Source organism: Antedon bifida, chromosome 5 (genome assembly GCF_963402885.1).
Source record: "Antedon bifida chromosome 5, ecAntBifi1.1, whole genome shotgun sequence".
NCBI lineage: Eukaryota > Metazoa > Echinodermata > Crinoidea > Comatulida > Antedonidae > Antedon > Antedon bifida.
Window position 1 is genome coordinate 3,217,710 of NC_136230.1, and position 19,893 is coordinate 3,237,602.

The 19,893-nt window shown below is 31.8% G+C and overlaps 3 protein-coding genes and 1 long non-coding RNA gene across 4 annotated transcripts in view; all 4 read left to right on the plus strand.

Moving 5' to 3' along the window:
• The first annotated feature begins 1,245 nt into the window (after positions 1-1,245).
• On the plus strand, positions 1,246-4,218 carry LOC144842543 (uncharacterized). Its single transcript, XM_078698992.1, has 6 exons — positions 1,246-1,426; positions 1,902-2,061; positions 2,360-2,445; positions 2,810-2,868; positions 2,986-3,058; positions 4,037-4,218. The coding sequence occupies exons 1-6, from the start codon at positions 1,246-1,248 to the stop codon at positions 4,216-4,218; spliced, it is 741 nt and encodes a 246-aa protein (XP_078555118.1).
• Positions 3,755-9,512, plus strand: LOC144842553 (uncharacterized). The gene is made up of 12 exons (XM_078699008.1): positions 3,755-4,194; positions 4,624-4,713; positions 5,009-5,188; positions 5,426-5,677; positions 6,211-6,405; positions 6,663-6,842; positions 7,053-7,355; positions 7,447-7,518; positions 8,211-8,427; positions 9,002-9,034; positions 9,167-9,417; positions 9,480-9,512. Exons 2-12 carry the CDS (start codon positions 4,624-4,626, stop codon positions 9,510-9,512), a joined length of 1,806 nt encoding a protein of 601 aa, XP_078555134.1. The 5' UTR covers positions 3,755-4,194.
• Positions 9,513-9,527: 15 nt separating this feature from the next.
• LOC144842979 (uncharacterized) lies at positions 9,528-11,693 on the plus strand. Its single transcript, XR_013612212.1, has 2 exons — positions 9,528-9,709; positions 10,410-11,693. It is a non-coding gene; the product is annotated as an uncharacterized LOC144842979 (long non-coding RNA).
• A 2,874-nt stretch (positions 11,694-14,567) lies between these two features.
• Positions 14,568-19,893, plus strand: part of LOC144842555 (uncharacterized) — a 33,600-nt gene continuing 28,274 nt past the window's right edge. Inside the window, exon 1 of the mRNA XM_078699010.1 lies at positions 14,568-14,673. The gene's annotated coding sequence lies outside the window, so the exon portion shown is untranslated. The remainder of the gene's footprint in view (positions 14,674-19,893) is intronic.

Genomic DNA, 19,893 nt, shown 5'->3' on the forward strand with positions numbered 1-19,893 from the left:
GTTGTTACGTTTAAGACTTAATAAGGAATTACAATAATATTTGTTTTTTGCCTTTCTAATACAATCTTGGACTAAGTTGCGAATTGAACGCCACTCATCCGTTCTACCAAACCTACGAAACAAAGTTTGTCTAGAGTCAATTAATCTTCGAATCTTGTCGGACATCCAGGGCTTGTCAGCAGTGCGCTTGTTCCTAATCAGCACAGGAAAGATCTTGTTAAAAGCACCATTCAAAATTGAAGAGAACATTTTGGTTTTTCGATTGACGTCCTCAATATTTGTCAAAGATTTCATTTTTTCTGCTCATTTTTTGTGCGCAGCAGATCTCTAAATCGGCAATAGCTGTTATGTTGTAACTTGGCCAGCAGATGCACGTATATATGTAGTTGTGCAACAAACTTTGGTTTAATGAAAATATGGTCGCGTAGCGTAACTACGCGCGATTTTCTGAAATTCTTAGATTGACTATAACTTGAAAACCAATAGCTATTTTTAAATACCACTTGACACACGTATGCTTCATGTCAAGGGTCATCTTCCTGTATCATCAGCAAAATTTTGAACATTGGTCAAATCGCGCGTACGCGCGCTTTGAAAGTTAAAAATGCTCAAAATCAATTTCTAATCAACTTTCTACACGTTTCAGGACATTTTAAGCATTTCACATTTTTCAAAAAAATTTGCGTTGCGCGCACAATTTTTAAAGTTTGACGTGCACGTGTGTCATTATTTTGCATTCATAATTCATCAAATATGAAAGAAATATATCATAAAACTATGAAAAACAATAATCAAGCGCAAAAACGGGCTTTCTAGGCTGCGTACGAGCGAAGTGCGCAAAAGCGCGCGCGCAACGCAAATTTTTTTGAAAAATGTGAAATGCTTAAAATGTCCTGAAACGTGTAGAAAGTTGATTAGAAATTGATTTTGAGCATTTTTAACTTTCAAAGCGCGCGTACGCGCGATTTGACCAATGTTCAAAATTTTGCTGATGATACAGGAAGATGACCCTTGACATGAAGCATACGTGTGTCAAGTGGTATTTAAAAATAGCTATTGGTTTTCAAGTTATAGTCAATCTAAGAATTTCAGAAAATCGCGCGTAGTTACGCTACGCGACCATATTTTCATTAAACCAAAGTTTGTTGCACAACTACATATATACGTGCATCTGCTGGCCAAGTTACAACATAACAGCTATTGCCGATTTAGAGATCTGCTGCGCACAAAAAATGAGCAGAAAAAATGAAATCTTTGACAATAACAATAGGCTATCGCTCTACAGAGAGCGAGAGCGATAGCCTAAAAAAAAAAAAAAAAAAAAAGATCCTGACAATAACAAGGGGTTATCCGCCAAGTGCGGATAACAAATTTGAGAAACAGATAAGTGAAGAACAGAAAACAACACTTCTTAAGCCAGAGAGTGGTGAGTTTAAGAATCAAAAGAGCTGCTGTATTTGTATGATTGTATTTAAAATTAAAATGGGATTTCAGTAAAAAGAGAATTAGATGCTAATGTTTAAAACAATAATTATTTCCGAGTGGTACTGTAAAAAGGCAAAGTGTGCAACCATAGAGATATTATAGTGAACATCTCTATGGTACAACTGATAACAAGATTTTATTTATCATAAATGAAACAAACAGTTGATTTTTTCCATCCAAAATACTGTAATATTTAGTTTAGTTTCAGTTTTTTTTTCACACAACATATACTATATATACATTTATACTTATAAATAAAACATTTGATTGTGTATCGAGATTACAATAAAGCCATAATGGCTTTAATAATGGAATGGATCTTTTGTAGATTTATTTGGTATGCTTGATTGTTGATTTTTGCTTGATTGTTGAACTTAATTTAATTAAAACGTTTTAAAATCTTATTAAATTTTCAGATATTCCATCTGATATTGCTGCTCGTGAATTAGTATTTCAGGATGCATACAATGAAGCTTTGAAAGGAGGATCCGTCAAAGTTAATCTTGGAATGCTTAAGGTGATTGGACAGGAAGGAGTGGGTAAAACATGCCTCATCAATGCTTGTCTAGGAAAGATGTAAGTACTAGTTGGACAGTAAAATGGACATTACAAAATTCATGCACATACTACCTAATTATAATGACATCAAATAATAGAATTCAATTTTAAGTTTTTATTTTAAAGAAGATTTAAATTGTTGACTAAATAACAGATTTAAATGTATAATTAAGTTTAATTAATTGTATCATGAATATTAAGACTATTGAAATGGTTTCTAACTGTTACCGGTATCTATAATTAAAAGGAAAAATTGAATTTTACAGCACTAAAAATGAATGTTGTTGTTGGTTTCAAATTATTATATTTATCTCAGATTTGAGGAAGAACATAAAGTTACAGATGGCATTGCCGTGATTAGGACTGTAAGCACAACATGGAAAGATGCTAAAGCTGATAGTGGTAAACATAAATAAAAATTAGCATATAACTCTTCCCATCATCATAGGCTATGTAACATTATTTATCTATCTCATTATCATAGACACAAACAAGCCTACAGTACAATGAAATGGAGACATGTAATGGAATTCAATAAATGCATACAACCGTAGTATGGTGTCATCATATTTTCACATAGGGCATACATTATGCTTTACAATTTTTACTCTATGATCTCTTAACACCCAAGCTATGTTACAATGTTTGATGATTTACAATGTAATTGTAATTTTACAATTAGTTAATCAATAAGTTGTTCAAAGTATAGTTACGTATCAATGTATGTCCTGAAATAATATGTATACACTGTCTTTCTTTTCTACAGGTAATCCTTCAAAACAGTATACAAAAATGGTCACTGACAAACTGAGAGCAATGAAAACTGTAAGCGTATGTCAGTAATAGTGTAATAAAAACATAAAATGAATACAATATTAGTGCCTACAGGACATTTATAGTATTGCAAACCAGTCATTTATTGTTTTTTATTTTATGTGTCAGATCGACGTGAAACCACGTACAGATGATGATGATGACTGTATTGTTGTTTACAAAAATGATTATAAAAGTGATGGTATGTAACTTTCCCTTAAATTCTAATCTTTTTGTCAAAACACTAATAAATAAGTCTCGAAATTATGAGTTTGCAATGTCATATTAAGTTCATAGTTAGAATTAATTATATTTTCCAATTTAAAATAACCTAAGAACTATAAATTAATAACAATTATGTGATCAGAGTTTGAAGGTAAGGCAACCTATCTAGTGTAACAATTACGGTGACAGTCATACTTTTCTATCTCATTGACAACTAAAACTACAATGATATTAGGGACTTTTAGATTGAGTGAACATGCACACATTTAGAGTAAGTGGACATTTACGTTGATGTACCAGTGAACGTATGATGTAATGACCTTGGGATCTGACCTTGTAATCTCTATAGTAGCACTTGCCCGTGGTGCTATTCCAGCGCGCTGGGCCGGTGGAATTACACAAGCTTAGGTCAGGCTAAGTGCTTAGCTTAGGTCTAGCCTAGATCCTTAAATTTTTTAACGAAGGCTGTGATAGACCCAGGTCATAACCTGTAATAATAAAAGCTTTATTTAAAATAACCAATACAGATCAATAATTCACAGTTTGGAAATATAATTTGACTGAAATTCACTTTACTACATTCGGCCATGATTTTGGTAAACTTTTGCAGTGTTATGACGTCCACTGGTGCTCACGTCAGAGAACGAACATGAGAATGGCACTGAACAAATGCTCAAATTTGCCAGTCACCTAGCGCATGCGCATATCATAAAAATGACGTAATAGGGTAGCAGTCGACATAGTCAACGTGAAAATCTAAAAGTCCCTAATAACAACAATGATGACGACTCAGTGTAACAATAATCATGAAGACTGCAATGAGGATAATGACAATTACAACAGTGATGATAATCAGAACAACTATAGCAATATGTTAATGACTTTTACAATGATTAAAATAATGATGCCTGTTTGCGTGTGTTGAGAGTGACAAAAATCCTTGTTTTCACTACAGGTACTGATACAGCTACTGAAGCTATTCCAATTGATACAGATCAGCAGTTAGATAAAGATGTAATCAAGAAACTTGAGGAAAATAAGGAGGAGACCTTGGAAGAAACATTTAACATTTGGGACCATGGGGGTCAATTAATTTACCATGGTATACATCGCGTAAGTTATAATATATGTATTTGAAGTTAATATTATATTGACATTGTTAAATACTTTGTACACAGCTAGTTGTGTCTTTGTATATACTAACATAATGGTATGACCAATGTTTACCTTGTCCATTCAGTAATCGCAAACATCTTTCCATGGTCTGCTTATATAATATGTTATTACAAATTTTCTCTGCCTGCTTTAACAAAAAATGTATTTTCAGTTAGTTAGTCCTGTTTTCAATCATAACTGATTTTAGCCACAGTCGTGTTATATGGATTTTTACTAGCAAAATGCTTTGATAAAAAGAGTGTCAATAGTAAATGTATAAACGCAGTTTATCAAAAGACAACCTACAGAATAGAATACTACTTTTTACTTTATTTATTAGGCCTATTAATCAAATATGTGAATAACAAACAAATTATGTTTTTGCAGATGTTCATGACATTACAAGCACTTTATATTGTAGTGTTCGATCTAAGTGTAGACCTTGATGAACCTGCTATTTATATTGATGCTAATGGAGTAAGTATTTTGCTATATATGTTATGCATTTTATTATGCATTACAAAGAGTTTTATTTCATACCTTCCAAATGAGCTGCATAAATTTACATATTTGAAACCTAACCATTTTTATTATAATTGTGGTTAGAAATCATTTACTTTTTCATTTAATTTCAATTGAAGTTTTAACTTTTTGTATTGTAACATTGTTATGTAATCATGTATTGTATGTTGATTTTGACCGAATAAATGAATGAATGAATGAATGAACAAAGATAAAATGTAATTTTAAACTAATCTTTTTTTTTTAACAGAAAAAGTGTGAACATCATTGGACCAATCTCCAGTTCATATTATCTTACATCCTGTCAGTTTATTCTCATAGTCGTATTGTGAAAGAAGATGAAAAGAATGAAGTTCACAAACCAACCATCCTTATTGTGGGTACACATAAGGGTAAGCTTGGTGAGACTGAAAAGGAACAAAATGATGAGGTTAATACTTGCATTATTAAAATTAGCAATCAATTAAGTATACATTTCTGTTCTAAAAGCTAGTGTAAAAAAACTAGCTACTAGAGTACTGTATCGAATAAATTCATATCAAAAGTTCTTATATGAATGTATTCTATACAGTACTGTAATAGGACTTAAAGTATTTAAATATTATTTAAAAGAAATGACAGTTTTTATTATCCCATGTTTTCATTTATTTAAATTGTTTACAACCAGACAAAGAAGGCCTTTAAAAAGATTCGAGATGCACTTAAACAGAAAGAGTTTATAACACATGTGTACAACAAATATTTTGCCGTTGAAAACAGCCAAGAAACGACAGATAAGAGCTTTAGTGATCTTAAAAAAGTTATTGATGAACTTATGACTGCTTTAGAGAAAGAAGTTCCTTTAAAGTGGATGCGTTTTCGATGTGATCTACATGATCTAAGGAGAAAAAAACATTTTTCTTTGTGTCCAGTTGAAGAGGTAAATTTAATTGGTATCATTCCTCAATGTTTTGTTTTCAGAATAGAAATATGTTGGAAATAGTAGTATTTAAAAAAGTATAAACAAAAGACTCTACCCACTATTATATATAACTACAGGACTATATAATAATATTGATGATATTTTTGTCATATTTTCATCTTCACTGCTCTAAAGCTGAATGGTAAAATAATGTTAATGTAATATAATACAAAATATATAATCCTATCTATGCTGTTATGGTTTCCTATCTGAAAAAATCATGAGAGCAATTACATCGGCCTAGTATTTTTTATGGAATATTTGCATTGCAAAACTGACAATGCATTCTGTGAGAAAAATTGCAGTTACGTTTCCCCCATCCTGAGAGTGATGTTTTCCTTCAGATCCAAAAGTATGCAGTACATGTTATCAAGTAAATTTCAAAACATTTCAGGCTGTAAAGGACAAAACTAATGTTGTAAATGTATACCTTTGGTTTCATATTTTTGATATTTTATTTGTATCTGAATAGTAAACAATTTTTTCTTTAGCTCAAAATGCTGGCAAGTAAGAATGGTATTGCAGATGAAAAACAACAATCCTTTCTTCTTAACTTTTTGTACGATCTTGGTGAAATTGTTTACAGGCCTGACAACAAATTATTGAAAGATAAAGCGGTGCTGGATCCGATGCAGCTGGTTGAAATTGTTACTACATTTGTGACGGTCGTTCCACCAGAATTTCCAGTAAGTATTCTCATGAAAATGTTAATGCAGTGTTCTGTGAAGAAATAATAGAGGTACATTCCTATAGGTGCTGTAGTATCAAAAGCAATATCTGACCGTTTCCCTAGTTTAACATTGAGGGGTATATTGTATATTAGATGTAAACCATGTTATTGCATCTACAAGTCTTTATACATGTGCATCCCTTCAGATTCTAAATTGCTTGATAACTTAATAAACACAAAATACTAAGTATGACTAATTGTGGTGTTTTTTAGCCGGCCATGTATATCGATGCGTTTGATAAACTTGACAAGGGCATACTGGAAGAAAAGTTGTTGCGAAAATTATGGAAAAAGCGTAAAGTTGATGACGGAAAGAATTTTGAGTTTCTTGTAGCACTGATGATTCAATTAGGTTTTATTTGTGAGAGGAAGACAACCAGCAGCCAAGATGTGGTAAGTACATCTACTGTAGGTTTTGTTCAGTTATCTTTTCTAACATGTTTTGCATGCAAGATTGTGTAAACAAAAATTGTGTTGGTATGATACATAATTGGTGAAATTTTACAAACAAATTCTGCTGAAAGATGTTTTTATCATGTACAGGAAATGATCTTTACTTATTAAAAGAAATCTAAATGTTATTTTACAAATCAACAATTTCAGGAATCTGTTGGAATGCGATCATTCTTTGTGCCACTACGCCTTGCTTTTAAGACATCAAGTGAGGTGAAACCAGTGTCTGATGATTCACAATCTATCAGTATCTATTACGACTTTAAGGGATATCTGCCAGATGTATTGTTTCCATATATGATTATTGATTTCCTCAACAAATTTCAAAAGAACGGTGTTGACCCAATACTGTCATATAATCATGCTGAACTTTACTTCAACCAAGATCATCATGTGACCTTATCTCTTGTCAAATTTGCGACTATGGAGGATGAAAGAAAGTTCTTGTTAAAGGTACTGTATCATATAATTTGTTGTGAATAAGTCATAATTTAATCTAAGCATAAATTCAAATATCAAAGCATCACTTTTCTTCTTTTTCCAGGTTACTATTAAAAGAACTCCTGCTTGTAATGAAACAAGTAATGATGAACCCTCTTCTGAAGCATGTAAAGAGGTTTGTTATCATTTCATATATCCAAGGGCGGATCTAAATTTTCAAGGTGCCCTTTTTTTAGAGGTTCAATATTTTAATCTTGTGACATATTTGTGTGTTTGTTAGTATACACAATGGCAAAATAGTAGAAATTTCCCACGATGTGCGAGTCAATGCTGGACAATCCTTTCGGATACATTTTTTGTTGTCCTTAGACCATCCTCGTAAAATATTGTTGAAATAAATAAATAAATTCAAATAGAAATGATCAGAAGCAGCATAAGGTGATATCTCTAGTAAACTCTAGTAAAATAGATCGTTTCACATACTACAGAGGATGCATTTAAAACTTGTTGTGCAGTATTTTCGACATTGCTTCTCAAGATGCCTTTTAAGGAGAGGGGAGAATATGTAAATAAAAATATTTGGCACAAGCCAAACATTGCATATATCATCTAGGGGTGTCCTTAAACAAAATTTCCTTCGCCACATCTCCGACTATTAAGGGGGAGTAGGGGCCTATGGTTCAAATACTCGGTCTCAGAAGTACCCTTTTCTTCTGGGAACAACCCTCTCCCCCTTCTATTTTTTAGTTATTATATTATTGGTTTTATTGTATTGTAAATGTTTAGTGAACACAACGTTTGCTACATTGTGTGTTTTTATTGTCATATAGTGTTAATTGCAGTTTGCCATTCAATTTGTATCTTTAGGTTTTGTTAACAATTCAGAAGTCATTTGAACCTACTAAAGATGGTGGTAGAAGAGGAATTAAATTTGAGAGATGCATACTTTGTGGTGTATGTAGTGATACATCAGAAAAGAAGCACATTCAAAATCTTGGTGATTTCCAGGACGAGAAGTTGACATGCACCAAAACTGGCAAGTCTGTTACGATGGATGTTAAGCGTTACAAGCTGCTATTTGGAGGTAAGAGTAATAACAGTACAAGTTTATTTTCATTTATTATTTAACCAAAAAACAATAAACTGAATGAACAATATGATTAATATGTAATGTAATTAAACAAAAACATAAAAATTATTAAATATATCTTCATTCCTCTTACCAGTAGTAGTAATAATAATAATAATAATAAGATTTATATAGCGCACATATCCACAAAAATGCTCAAGGCGCTTGTGAAAAACCATGAAAAATAATATAAAAATATAAACCTTGAAACCTAAATACTTCTAAGTAGTACTATCAGAATCATTATTGATAATCTATACATTGTTACAACATGCTGTTTTTAGCTTTGATATCTTCATTCCTCTTACCAGTAGTAGTACTAGCAGAATCATTGATAATCTATTCATTGTTACAACATGCTGCTATTAGCTGTGATATCTTCATTCCCCTTACCAGTAGAGTACTAGCAGAATCATTATTGCAAAGTTATTAGATTACTTGTATTCATCTTAATTATTTTACCATATTTTTAAATTGTAATTCATCAGTATTATATGAATAAAAATGTCTGAATTATTATTTGTTATAGATGATGGTGTTGGGGCATCACGTTCAAATCAAGGTATGTTAAATTGACTTATACAGTGTATAATATTTGGATAATATGAAGAACTCCCGCTCACCATTTTTAAAGAGAACCATTATTTCAAACTTTTTGTTATATTGATTATTAAAAATAATGTTTGCATTCCAGAAATCCCAGAGGATGATTTCCAACAACTGTTGAATGATACATCAGAGTGGTTTGATGGACTTGGGTATCTTGGAATGTTGAAAGTTTTATACAAAGACCATATGAAAAAATCTAATGTAGAGGTGGAGAGAGCTAAAAGTGTTTGGGATCTACTGCAGTTTTTAAGAGCATCGGGAAATTTGAGTCCATCAGATCTTACTATTCTATATGACACAATTAAGATAACTGAGCAATTTGGCTTCCAGTCAACAGTAAAGAATCAACCTCCAGAAGATATCAAGGATCATGTGGTATCAATGTTGACATCTTTCAGACAGAAGATTTATCAACTGGGATTGAAAATTAGAAAGGATGATGTATCAACACTTGCTAGGTTATTTAACGAAAAGCCTACATTGGTAAAGAAATATCAAGACAGCTGGAGTTTGATTAGTGACTTTGAACATAGAGGGATCATTGATAAGGATTTCACAAAGATGGTCAAATTTATGAACATTTTAGACAAAAATGGAATGGAAAAGGCTAGGAGGATTTTCTATGATGGTTGGTTTATATTTCTTATTTTTCTGTTTATTTATATATTTATATTATTTTTCGTACAATACTATCCTGTTTTTTTCTCTTCTAATTTACATCAGTTACATTACAATACAGTATATTACCCTTTGTGTCTCATTCTTCATTTTGCGGTACCGTAGTAAAACGTTTCGGACCAGGAACATTTCAGCTGGGGAAGAATTGGAATATCGATTTTTTTTGCATTAAGTAAACTCAATTACAATGAAAAGAACAATGGAGAAAAAAACATGAAAATCAAAATAGAAAATATACATTTAAATACATTTTAGAACATCAGAAATACCATACAAATGTATAGTATTTATTTCATTTGTTCCCGCCTAAAAATGGGCCGAAACATCCTGGATTCTCGTTAACTTCCGAGAGACAGCTACTGTAGGTTGCTGTTTTGATTTGTGTGTGTGGGACCTAATTTTTACCGTAAGCGCAATACAGTAATTTACAAATACTGTACCAGTAAAACAGACCAAGGTAATTTGCATAAAATAAGTATGTTTCAGATTTTCAATACAGTATTAACAATTTCACAACTATGTTGAATTTACAGAAACTCAATGGTAATAAACTTCAGGTACACTATTTTCATATAAATATTTGTCTATGTTGTTTAAAATAATTTATAATTTAATTATATTATAATTTATATTGTTATTTTTGTATTTAGATTTATAATGAGAAGATCCACCTCCATAACCAAGTATGATGCTATGTGACATTCAATCCATTCAAGCTCTACCATTGCTGTTTGAGGCGATCAAGCAAAGTCCTATGACTGTTTGAAATTACGATTACTGTGTTGAAAAATGAAAGCAGCGCTATTTCCTGTTTCAGAAATCTAATCAACGACTACTATTGCGTTGTGAGATGATCAAGAGAGTACTGTACCATGTATTGTGAGATAATCCAGCAACTACCTTTACTGTGTGGTATAATCAACAACTACTATTGCGTTGTGAGATGATCAAGAGAGTACTGTACCATGTAATGTGAGATAATCCAGCAACTACCTTTACTGTGTGGTATAATCAACAACTACTATTGCGTTGTGAGATGATCAAGAGAGTACTGTACCATGTAATGTGAGATAATCCAGCAACTACCTTTACTGTGTGGTATAATCAACAACTACTATTGCGTTGTGAGATGATCAAGAGAGTATTGTACCATGTAATGTGAGACAATCAAGCAACTACCTTTACTGTGTGGTATAATCAACAACTACTATTGCCTTGTGGGATGGTCAAACGAGTATTGTACCATGTAATGCAAGACAATCAAGCAACTACCTTTACTGTGTGGTATAATCAACAACCACTATTGCCTTGTGAGATGGTCAAATGAGTATTGTACCATGTAATGTGAGACAATCAAGCAACTACCTTTACTGTGTGGTATAATCAACAACTACTATTGCCTTGTGAGATGGTCAAACGAGTATTGTACCATGTAATGCAAGACAATCAAGCAACTACCTTTACTGTGTGGTATAATCAACAACTACTATTGCCTTGTGAGATGGTCAAACGAGTATTGTACCATGTAATGTGAGACAATCAAGCAACTACCTTTACTGTGTGGTATAATCAACAACTACTATTGCCTTGTGAGATGGTCAAATGAGTATTGTACCATGTAATGTGAGACAATCAAGCAACTACCTTTACTGTGTGGTATAATCAACAACTACTATTGCCTTGTGAGATGGTCAAGCGAGTATTATACCATGTAATGTGAGACAATCAAGCAACTACCTTTACTGTGTGGTATAATCAACAACTACTATTGCCTTGTGAAATGGTCAAACGAGTATTGTACCATGTAATATGAGACAATCAAGCAACTACCTTTACTGTGTGGTATAATCAACAACTACTATTGCCTTGTGAGATGGTCAAACGAGTATTGTACCATGTAATGTGAGACAATCAAGCAACTACCTTTACTGTGTGGTATAATCAACAACTACCATTGCCTAGTGAGGTGATCAAACGAGTATTGTACCATGTAATGTGAGACAATCAAGCAACTACCTTTACTGTGTGGTATAATCAATAAGTACTATTGCGTTGTGAGATGACCAAGCGAGGAGTATTGTACCATGTAATATGAGACAATCAAGCAACTACCTTTTCTGTGTGGTATAATCAACGACCACTATTGCAAAAGAAAGAATAGGCCTAACAAATAATCAATAATTATAATTATTATAATATTATTAATATATAATATTATTTGTAAGAAATATGTAAATTACATTTTTTCTCTATTTGACACTTATTATTATGACACAATTATTTGTACTATAGCAAGTATTTCACATCCACACAGAGGTTATTTATGTTTATATATCATGTGTTTTAAACGTTATTATTATGAATAGAATAGTTTATTTTATTTATTATTAGAGAATAGTTTGTATTATCGTAAATCTAATTCTAACCCTGGTTTATTATTCTTTGATTGTTTTTTAGGGTGGGTTACTATTAGAAGGGGATTACTATTAGAGTAGTGGGTTACTATTACTAATCTTAAATTAGGCACCTGAAAATAGTATTACCCACCCCCAACTTTTCCAGTCAGCAACTCATAGCAAAATATTAAAACAGTACGAATAAACAAATTTGGTTGAACTCTAACTTTATTTTTACTATTAGAAGGTTTACGGTATAGCAGTTTGATTAATATTTTTTAAGTCGTGTGAAACTCTGCAATCTTATATTTTTATTTGTTGCTAATATATTTTGTTATTATTAAATTCTCCCATCCATGTAATGTTGTTGACACCCTCTATGTAGGAAAAAGCGTGTACAACATGAACGATGTTAATTAAGTGTATATCAAAGAGTGATAAACATTACACTGCAGTCAGTTTTGTTTTAATGGGTGATGTAAAAGAAGGGTGTGGTGATATTAATTTGTGTATTGTCAACACTGCATTTAACAAAAATGATAATCGAATGTAATCATGTAATGATTGTTCATGACAAATTTGTAACCAATAACCATAATTTTCTACACCCCAAACAACTTATTGTGAACATTCCATTTCGTTGACGGTGCATTGATAAATGATGATTATTGATGTTGGATGCTTCTCTAAAGTTTACACCTAACTTGAAATTAAATTTTGATTGTTATAGTTAGTGTTTCAAAAAGAATGGTAAATAAGACTTCACTATCGCTCACAATCTGTGCAGCGAGTGAATGTTTTTAAAGTGGATTAAGCCCAAGAGATTAAGTTCAATAAATTACAAAAAAAATGTAATAAAATTGATTTCAAGTTCTGAGGTTTAAAGTACAGTTCTAAGTAGTGGCAAAATTGTATTGTAAAAAAAAAAATTGCCTCATATTTGGCAAAAGTCAAAATGTTTTCAGCTCATGCATGCAGCATGACTTACTGTATTTTGTTTTATTATACTTTAATTAGTAAGACAAATAATTGTAATAACAACTTAAAAAACAAAAATGGCCAATATGTTTTTATAGGCCCTACTTTACAAACCTGATTTAATTTACAGATAGATTCTCTATTCTTAGTTAAAAATGTTAATTGCTCCCTCTATATTTTACATTAAATGATATTTTTAGCAACACAAACACAAAACGTGTGCTTTCTTCTAGTTGTACACTTAAAAAAAAGAATGTGTTTAATTTTACGTTAGATGGAAAAAACGCCAACATATTATTAAATTGGAGTGTATCGAAAGCAAAGACCTAAGATATGGAACACACAAAATGATATATATAATACAATTCCTTCTCAAACTTAATCTTGTTCATTCCTTAGTTTTTATTCTTTCTCAGCTGTTTACTTCAATATTTTATGTTTTTGTTTTTTTCGAAGTTTTATATTTGATTTTTGAAGATCTCAACAAGAACAATGTATTACAATGGAATAACACTTAATGTAGAACCAGGAACACACCCTATTACTAATAATAAAAACCAAGATTCGATAGTATGTAAATGAGATATAAAGATTTGACAATACCGTACGTAAATTATTAACGCAATACTGTATAACGATTCGATATGTATTAAATGAGATATAAAGATTCGGCAATACCGTACGTAAATTAGTATTGCAATACTGTATAAAGATTCGATAGTAGGTATAAACGAGATATAAAGATTCGGCAGTACCGTACGTAAATTGTTAATGCAATACTGTATAACGATTCAATAGTATGTAAATGATATATAAAGATTCGACAATACCGTACGTAAATTATTAATGTATAGATTCGATAGGAGAGGGTCGAGAAACGTCGTTATATTTTTCCTTCACTACGGTACCAATATAAAGTACGTAAATGAGATATAAAAAGTATGTAATATGATGTAAACGTAAATTATTAAATGATTCGATAGTATGTAAATATTAAAAATAGAATATAAGATTCGATAGAGCATGTAAGTTAATATTAAAATACATATAAAATATACATTGATTTATCGGCCGGCAAACTTAATTATCATATAATATAAAGAAGATCTGTAACTCAACTCGCTATAGGCCATGGCGTTGACAACAACAATCCAAGACTAGATTTGAACTCGTCACTATGGACGAGTTAGGTTATCCGCAGCGCAAACGCCACGCGCACGTCATACGTTAGAATATTGCGCACAGAAATACGATTATGCCATTGAAAAAATGTTAATGCGCTCTCTACTTTTATGGTGAAAGTGTGGTGAATTGTGTCTGGGCCTACAGCATTTATGTTACTTTTGGCGACGATTGCGTGCCATATTAGTGAAGAACAACGTGGTTACACCTCCAGAGCTCCATGTTGGATTTGCAATACTGTATTATTTATAGTATTGCTCCCGATATTGCGTCGAAATTTTATATTGTTAAAACGAACATATAGCCTATATTAAAAAAGTTGAAACACAATTGTGTTAAATATAATAGTTAGAAATAGGTAAGATATATTTTGCTTAATTTTGATTGTTGATTTGTAATATTTCATTGTTTTTGTGTTTGCCATCAAAATGAAATGGCCTAGCTAGGCCTCCTAGGTAGGGGCTAGGCCTAGGCCTAGTTTTTAGTTGTATAAGTTCCTAAAGAGAAGAAACAACGACTCGTTGAACAAGCTAATAGCATGTTGCCTGGGTTTAGGCTAGTCTATAGTACTAGTAGTAGTGTAGATCAATTCATTTCACTTTTTCACTTGTCTTATGACGGATGTCATATATTTTTGTGTTGTAGTTGTTGGAAGAGATACAAGTACAGTAATTCAATGTACAGTAATTATTATTTTGTTAATTACTAGGGGCCAGAGGCCTAAAGTAAATAAAGTCAGGCGATAAGCCTGAATGAATGAATAACATTATTGTTTCTACAGTACTTCATAATCTCTAGAATATCGTAAGTAGTGAACATAAAATAAATAATTTGTAGAGATGATTTATGGTCTCATGATTGGGAGTGAAGTGTTGCCTGTTATTTTGTAGGCATTTACTATTATGAAACATTTACATAATTAAGATTTTATTGTTTGTGATCAAACTATTAAATGAAATTACCATTGAGACAACATGTAGGCCCCAATTAGCCGGCCCATACCCAAAGTCATTTTGAGGGAATTTCCTAATTTTTCAGACATTGGTTAAGAAGCTTGTTGATTTGGAAAAAGTGTTAATGTTGTTTATTGCCATTATTAATGTTTTTCCTTGTATTTTTAGGTGATCATTTAGAATAAAATGATCACCTATTGTTATTGTATAAAATCTTTATTATTATTATTTTTTTTTTTGGTTATCCGCAACGAAGTTGCTGATAACCTCTTGTGATTGTACGAAATCATCAACATCAACATCATCTTTTTATTAGTTATCCGCATTCAGCGGATAACTCCTTGTAACTGTCCTGTTTCATCATCTTTTTTTCTTCATCTTTCTTTCTGTCATTTTTGTGCAGAGCGTATCTCTAAAACATGTAAAGTTAACATTTCATAACTTTGTCAACATATGGGCATTCACGTGAAGTTGTGCTTTTCTATTTTTGAATGACGTCAGAGTTGCGCAACATGACTTACGCGCGTTTTTATGAATTTCGCGTATTTAACATAGATCGAAAACCATATAACAATTTAAATTGAAACTTAGCAAAAGTTTAATTTATGTCATGCGCTAACTTTTTATGCCAAAAAAATTTCATGTTTTACAAGAAGTTACGCGCGTTTAAAATTTTAAATTGCGAAAAAAAAATTTCTAATCAACTTTCTACGCGTTTCATGTCATTTTGAGCATGTCAAAAATTCCCACGCGCGCGCAATTTTTTACGCACGCGGTGCGCATGTAGCGTTAAAAACATAATTTTTTCGAATGATTTATGTTTTTCAAGCCTTTTCTAGTAATGTTACCAAGTTTTAAACAATTTCGACTTAAAATTACGTCATACAAGCACGTAGAATTGGACAATTTTCGCACGTTTTTGATAAAAAAGTTGAAAAATTCATAAAAATTATGCCTTTTTTTAAACAGTCATAGTTCCTAAACTAAACGGTGAAAATTATTTTTATTACATATTCTGGAAGTTAATGAATTGTAGATATCGGATCATCCATTAATATGGCTAACCGGACATTGTGACGTCATCGTATGGCCACGCGAATATAAAATATATGATTTTTGTATCTTTCGTCATAGCTTATCACATTTAATTTTGCGCATCTACACTTATCCGTTTTCCATTTTTACCCCGATTTTTATATTATCTAGGTCAATCAGCTATGTTTCGCATGAGATAAAAATATTTTAATTTTTATGAAGTCATCATATCTAAAAATGAAAATAACGTGGGACACTTATTTTCATTTCTACAGTAAATTTTAATCTGTCATAGCTCGTCAGAATAGAACGTGATAATCATTATTAAAACGTTTTCTGGAAGCTATTGGATTGTAGATACGAATTCATGTGAACATTTTGCCAATCAGATGTTGTGACGTCATCATATGGCCAGTTAAATAAAAAAAGTCGTATTTTCATATTTTGCGTCATAGTTCATCACGTTTAAAAGAGCGCGCATCTATATTTCACGTATCCAACTTTCTTCTACACGTTAACATGTTGTTGCTGCTGTTGTCCTTCCGAAATTGCTATCTTAGTGTTTCATTTTGATACCGTCGCCATGTTAAAAATTGTAATAAATGGCGGGACCCGTAATTTCACCTATTCTACACTGTATGTAATATGTATACAGATTATACTACTGTATGTATACTGTAAATAGTATATGACACAAAATATACAGCATTCAGTACTAACAACATATCATATTCTTCAGTTCAGGTCATAATGCCATAATCTTTTTCTGTGTGCAATATTCCAACGTATGACATGCACGTGGCGTTTGTTGGGCGGATAACTAACTCGTCAAAGTGACGAGTTTCATGTCTAGTTAGTTATCCGCACTATGGCGGATAACTCCTTGTAACTGTCCTGTTTCATCATCTTATTTTTGGTTATCCGCAACTTAGTTGCAGGATAACCCTTGTGATTGTAAATATCTTTTTCATCTTCTTTGTTATTCTTCTTTCTTTCCCGGATTTTTGTCTACAGCATATCCCCTATTGCTTGTGAATATATCTTTTGTATAACTTTGTCATTATATGGACATTTACCTGAAGTTGTGCACCTCCATATTTTTAATGACATTAGAGTAGCGCAGCGTAAGTTACGCGCAATTTTATGAATTTCAATGATTGGTCATAGATTATAAACCAAAAGTCATTTTGTATTGACACTTGGTAAAAATTTAAGTCATATCAAGGGCAAACTTTCTATGGATTAAAAATGGCATGTTTCACAAGAAGTTACGCGCGCACGCGCATTTAAAATTTCAAAATGCGCAAAAATAATTTCTAATCAACTTTCTACACTGATCATGACATTTTGAACATGTCAAAAATTCCCACGCGCGCGAAAAATTTTACGCGTAAGGTACGCACGGAGCATGAAAATCATGTGTTTTTCTCTTGAATTATGATTTTACAGCCTTTCCTAGTGATTTAAAAAAATATTGACATACTTTCAAATTAAAATGACGTCATACGAACACGTTGATTTATACCATTTGCGCGCGCTTTAGTTGAAAAAGTTACAAAATATTGTCAAAATTATGCCTATTTTGAATCTATTATTGCTCCTCAGAATCAATGGTGACCCCCAATTTTTTTAACTTATTATGTAAGAAGATAAATTGTAGATATGAATTCATGCAGAATATTTACCTCTCGGATGTTATGACGTCATCGTATGGCCACACGAATGTAAAATATAGGATTTTTGTCTCTTTCGTTTTTGCTCATCACATTAAATAGAGCGCATCTCGCTTATACGTATTCCATTTCCTCAGATATTTTAATACTGTCTAGGTCAATCAACTATCTTTCCCATGAGTTAAAAATATTTTAATTTTTATGACGTCGTGTCTAAAAATGTAAATAACGTGGGTCACCTTATTTCATCTTTACAGTAAATTTCAATCTGTTATAGCTCGTCAGAATAAAAAGTGATAATCATGAATAAAACGTTTTCTGGAAGCTATTGAATTGCAGATACGAATTCATGTTAACATTTTTCAAATCCGACGTTGTGACGTCATTATATGGCCAGTTGAATAAAAAAAGTCGTATTTCCATCTCTTTCTTAAAAGTTCATTGCGTTTAAACGAGAGCGCATCTCACTTTTACGTGGCCAAAATTCATCAAATTTGTATTAATGTAATTATTTAGATAATTATCTTCTAAAATTGTTATCTTTAAATGTCAATTTGATGACTTCATCGTGTTAATAATTGGATTTAAAAGATGGGTCTCGTAATTTCGTCTATGCTACACTGTATATAACATATACAGTTTATTCTGTAAATACTGTAATATGCTGTATGCTACATAATAGGTACAATTCAGCACTGTAAACATATTTATTTCATGTCATAGGATGGCATAATAATTGTCGAGGTTCATATAGTTAAGTATGTGCATGTTGCGTTTGCGCGGATAACCCGAACTCGTCAAAGTGACGAGTTCAAATCTAGTTTTTCTGTATTATTCTTCTTTCTTTCTGTCATTTTTGTGCAGAGCGTATCTCTAAAACGTGTAAAGTTAACATTTTATAACTTTGTCAACATATGGGCAATCACGTGAAGTTGTGCTTTCCTATAATTGAATGACGTCAGAGTTGCGCAACATGACTTACACGCGTTTTTATGAATTTCGCGTATTTAACATAGATCGAAAACCATATAACAATTTAAATTGAAACTTAGCAAAAGTCTAATTTATATCGTGCGCTAACTTTTTATGCACTAAAAATGGCATGTTTTACACGAAGTTACGCGCGCACACACGTTTAAAATTTTACAATGCGAAAAATCAATTTCTAATCAACTTTCTACGCGTTTCATGTCATTTTGAGCATGTCAGAAATTCCCACACGTGCGCAAATTTTTACGCGCGTGGTGCACACGTAGCGTTAAAAACGTCATTTTTTCGAGTGATTTATGTTTTTCCAGCCTTTTCTAGTAATTTTACCAACTTTTAAACAATTTCGACTTTAAATTACGTCATACGAGCACGTAGAATATGATAATTTGCGCGCTTTTTTGATAAAAAACTTCAAAAATTCGTCAAAATTAAGCCTTTATTTAAACAATCGTAGTTTTTAAACTAAACGGTAAAAAATTATTTTTATTAAACATTCTGGAAGTTGATGAGTTGTAGATATCAGATCATGCATTAATTTGGCTAACTGGACATTGTGACGTCATCGTATGGCCACGCGAATATGAAATTTAGGATTTTTGTATCTTTCGTCATAACTCCTCACATTTAATAGAGCGCATCTCCACTTATCCGTTTTCCATTTTCACCCCGATTTTGATATTGTCTAGGTCAATGAACTATCTTTAGCATGAGTTAAAAATATTTTAATTTTTATGACGTCATCATGCCTAAAAATTTAAGTTACGTGTGGCATTAATTTCATCTTTACAGTAAATTTCAATCTGTTATAGCTCGTAAGAATAAAATGTGATAATCACGATTAAAACGTTTTCTTGAAGCTATTGGATTGTAGATACAAAATCATGTGAAAATTTTGCCAATCGGATGTGGTGACGTCATCATATGGCC

What these genes read in the sequence shown, in the direction of transcription:
- LOC144842543 (XM_078698992.1), top strand. Translation starts at nt 1,246, where the DNA reads ATGAAATCTTTGACAATAACAATAGGCTATCGCTCTACAGAGAGCGAG. An exon ending in ACTTCTTAAGCCAGAGAGTG is followed by an intron (nt 1,427 to 1,901) that starts GTGAGTTTAAGA and finishes TTAAATTTTCAG; the next exon opens with ATATTCCATCTGATATTGCT. An exon ending in AATGCTTGTCTAGGAAAGAT is followed by an intron (nt 2,062 to 2,359) that starts GTAAGTACTAGT and finishes TATTTATCTCAG; the next exon opens with ATTTGAGGAAGAACATAAAG.
- LOC144842553 (XM_078699008.1), top strand. Translation starts at nt 4,624, where the DNA reads ATGTTCATGACATTACAAGCACTTTATATTGTAGTGTTCGATCTAAGT. An exon ending in TTTATATTGATGCTAATGGA is followed by an intron (nt 4,714 to 5,008) that starts GTAAGTATTTTG and finishes TTTTTTTAACAG; the next exon opens with AAAAAGTGTGAACATCATTG. An exon ending in AATTTGGCTTCCAGTCAACA is followed by an intron (nt 9,418 to 9,479) that starts GTAAAGAATCAA and finishes GACATCTTTCAG; the next exon opens with ACAGAAGATTTATCAACTGG.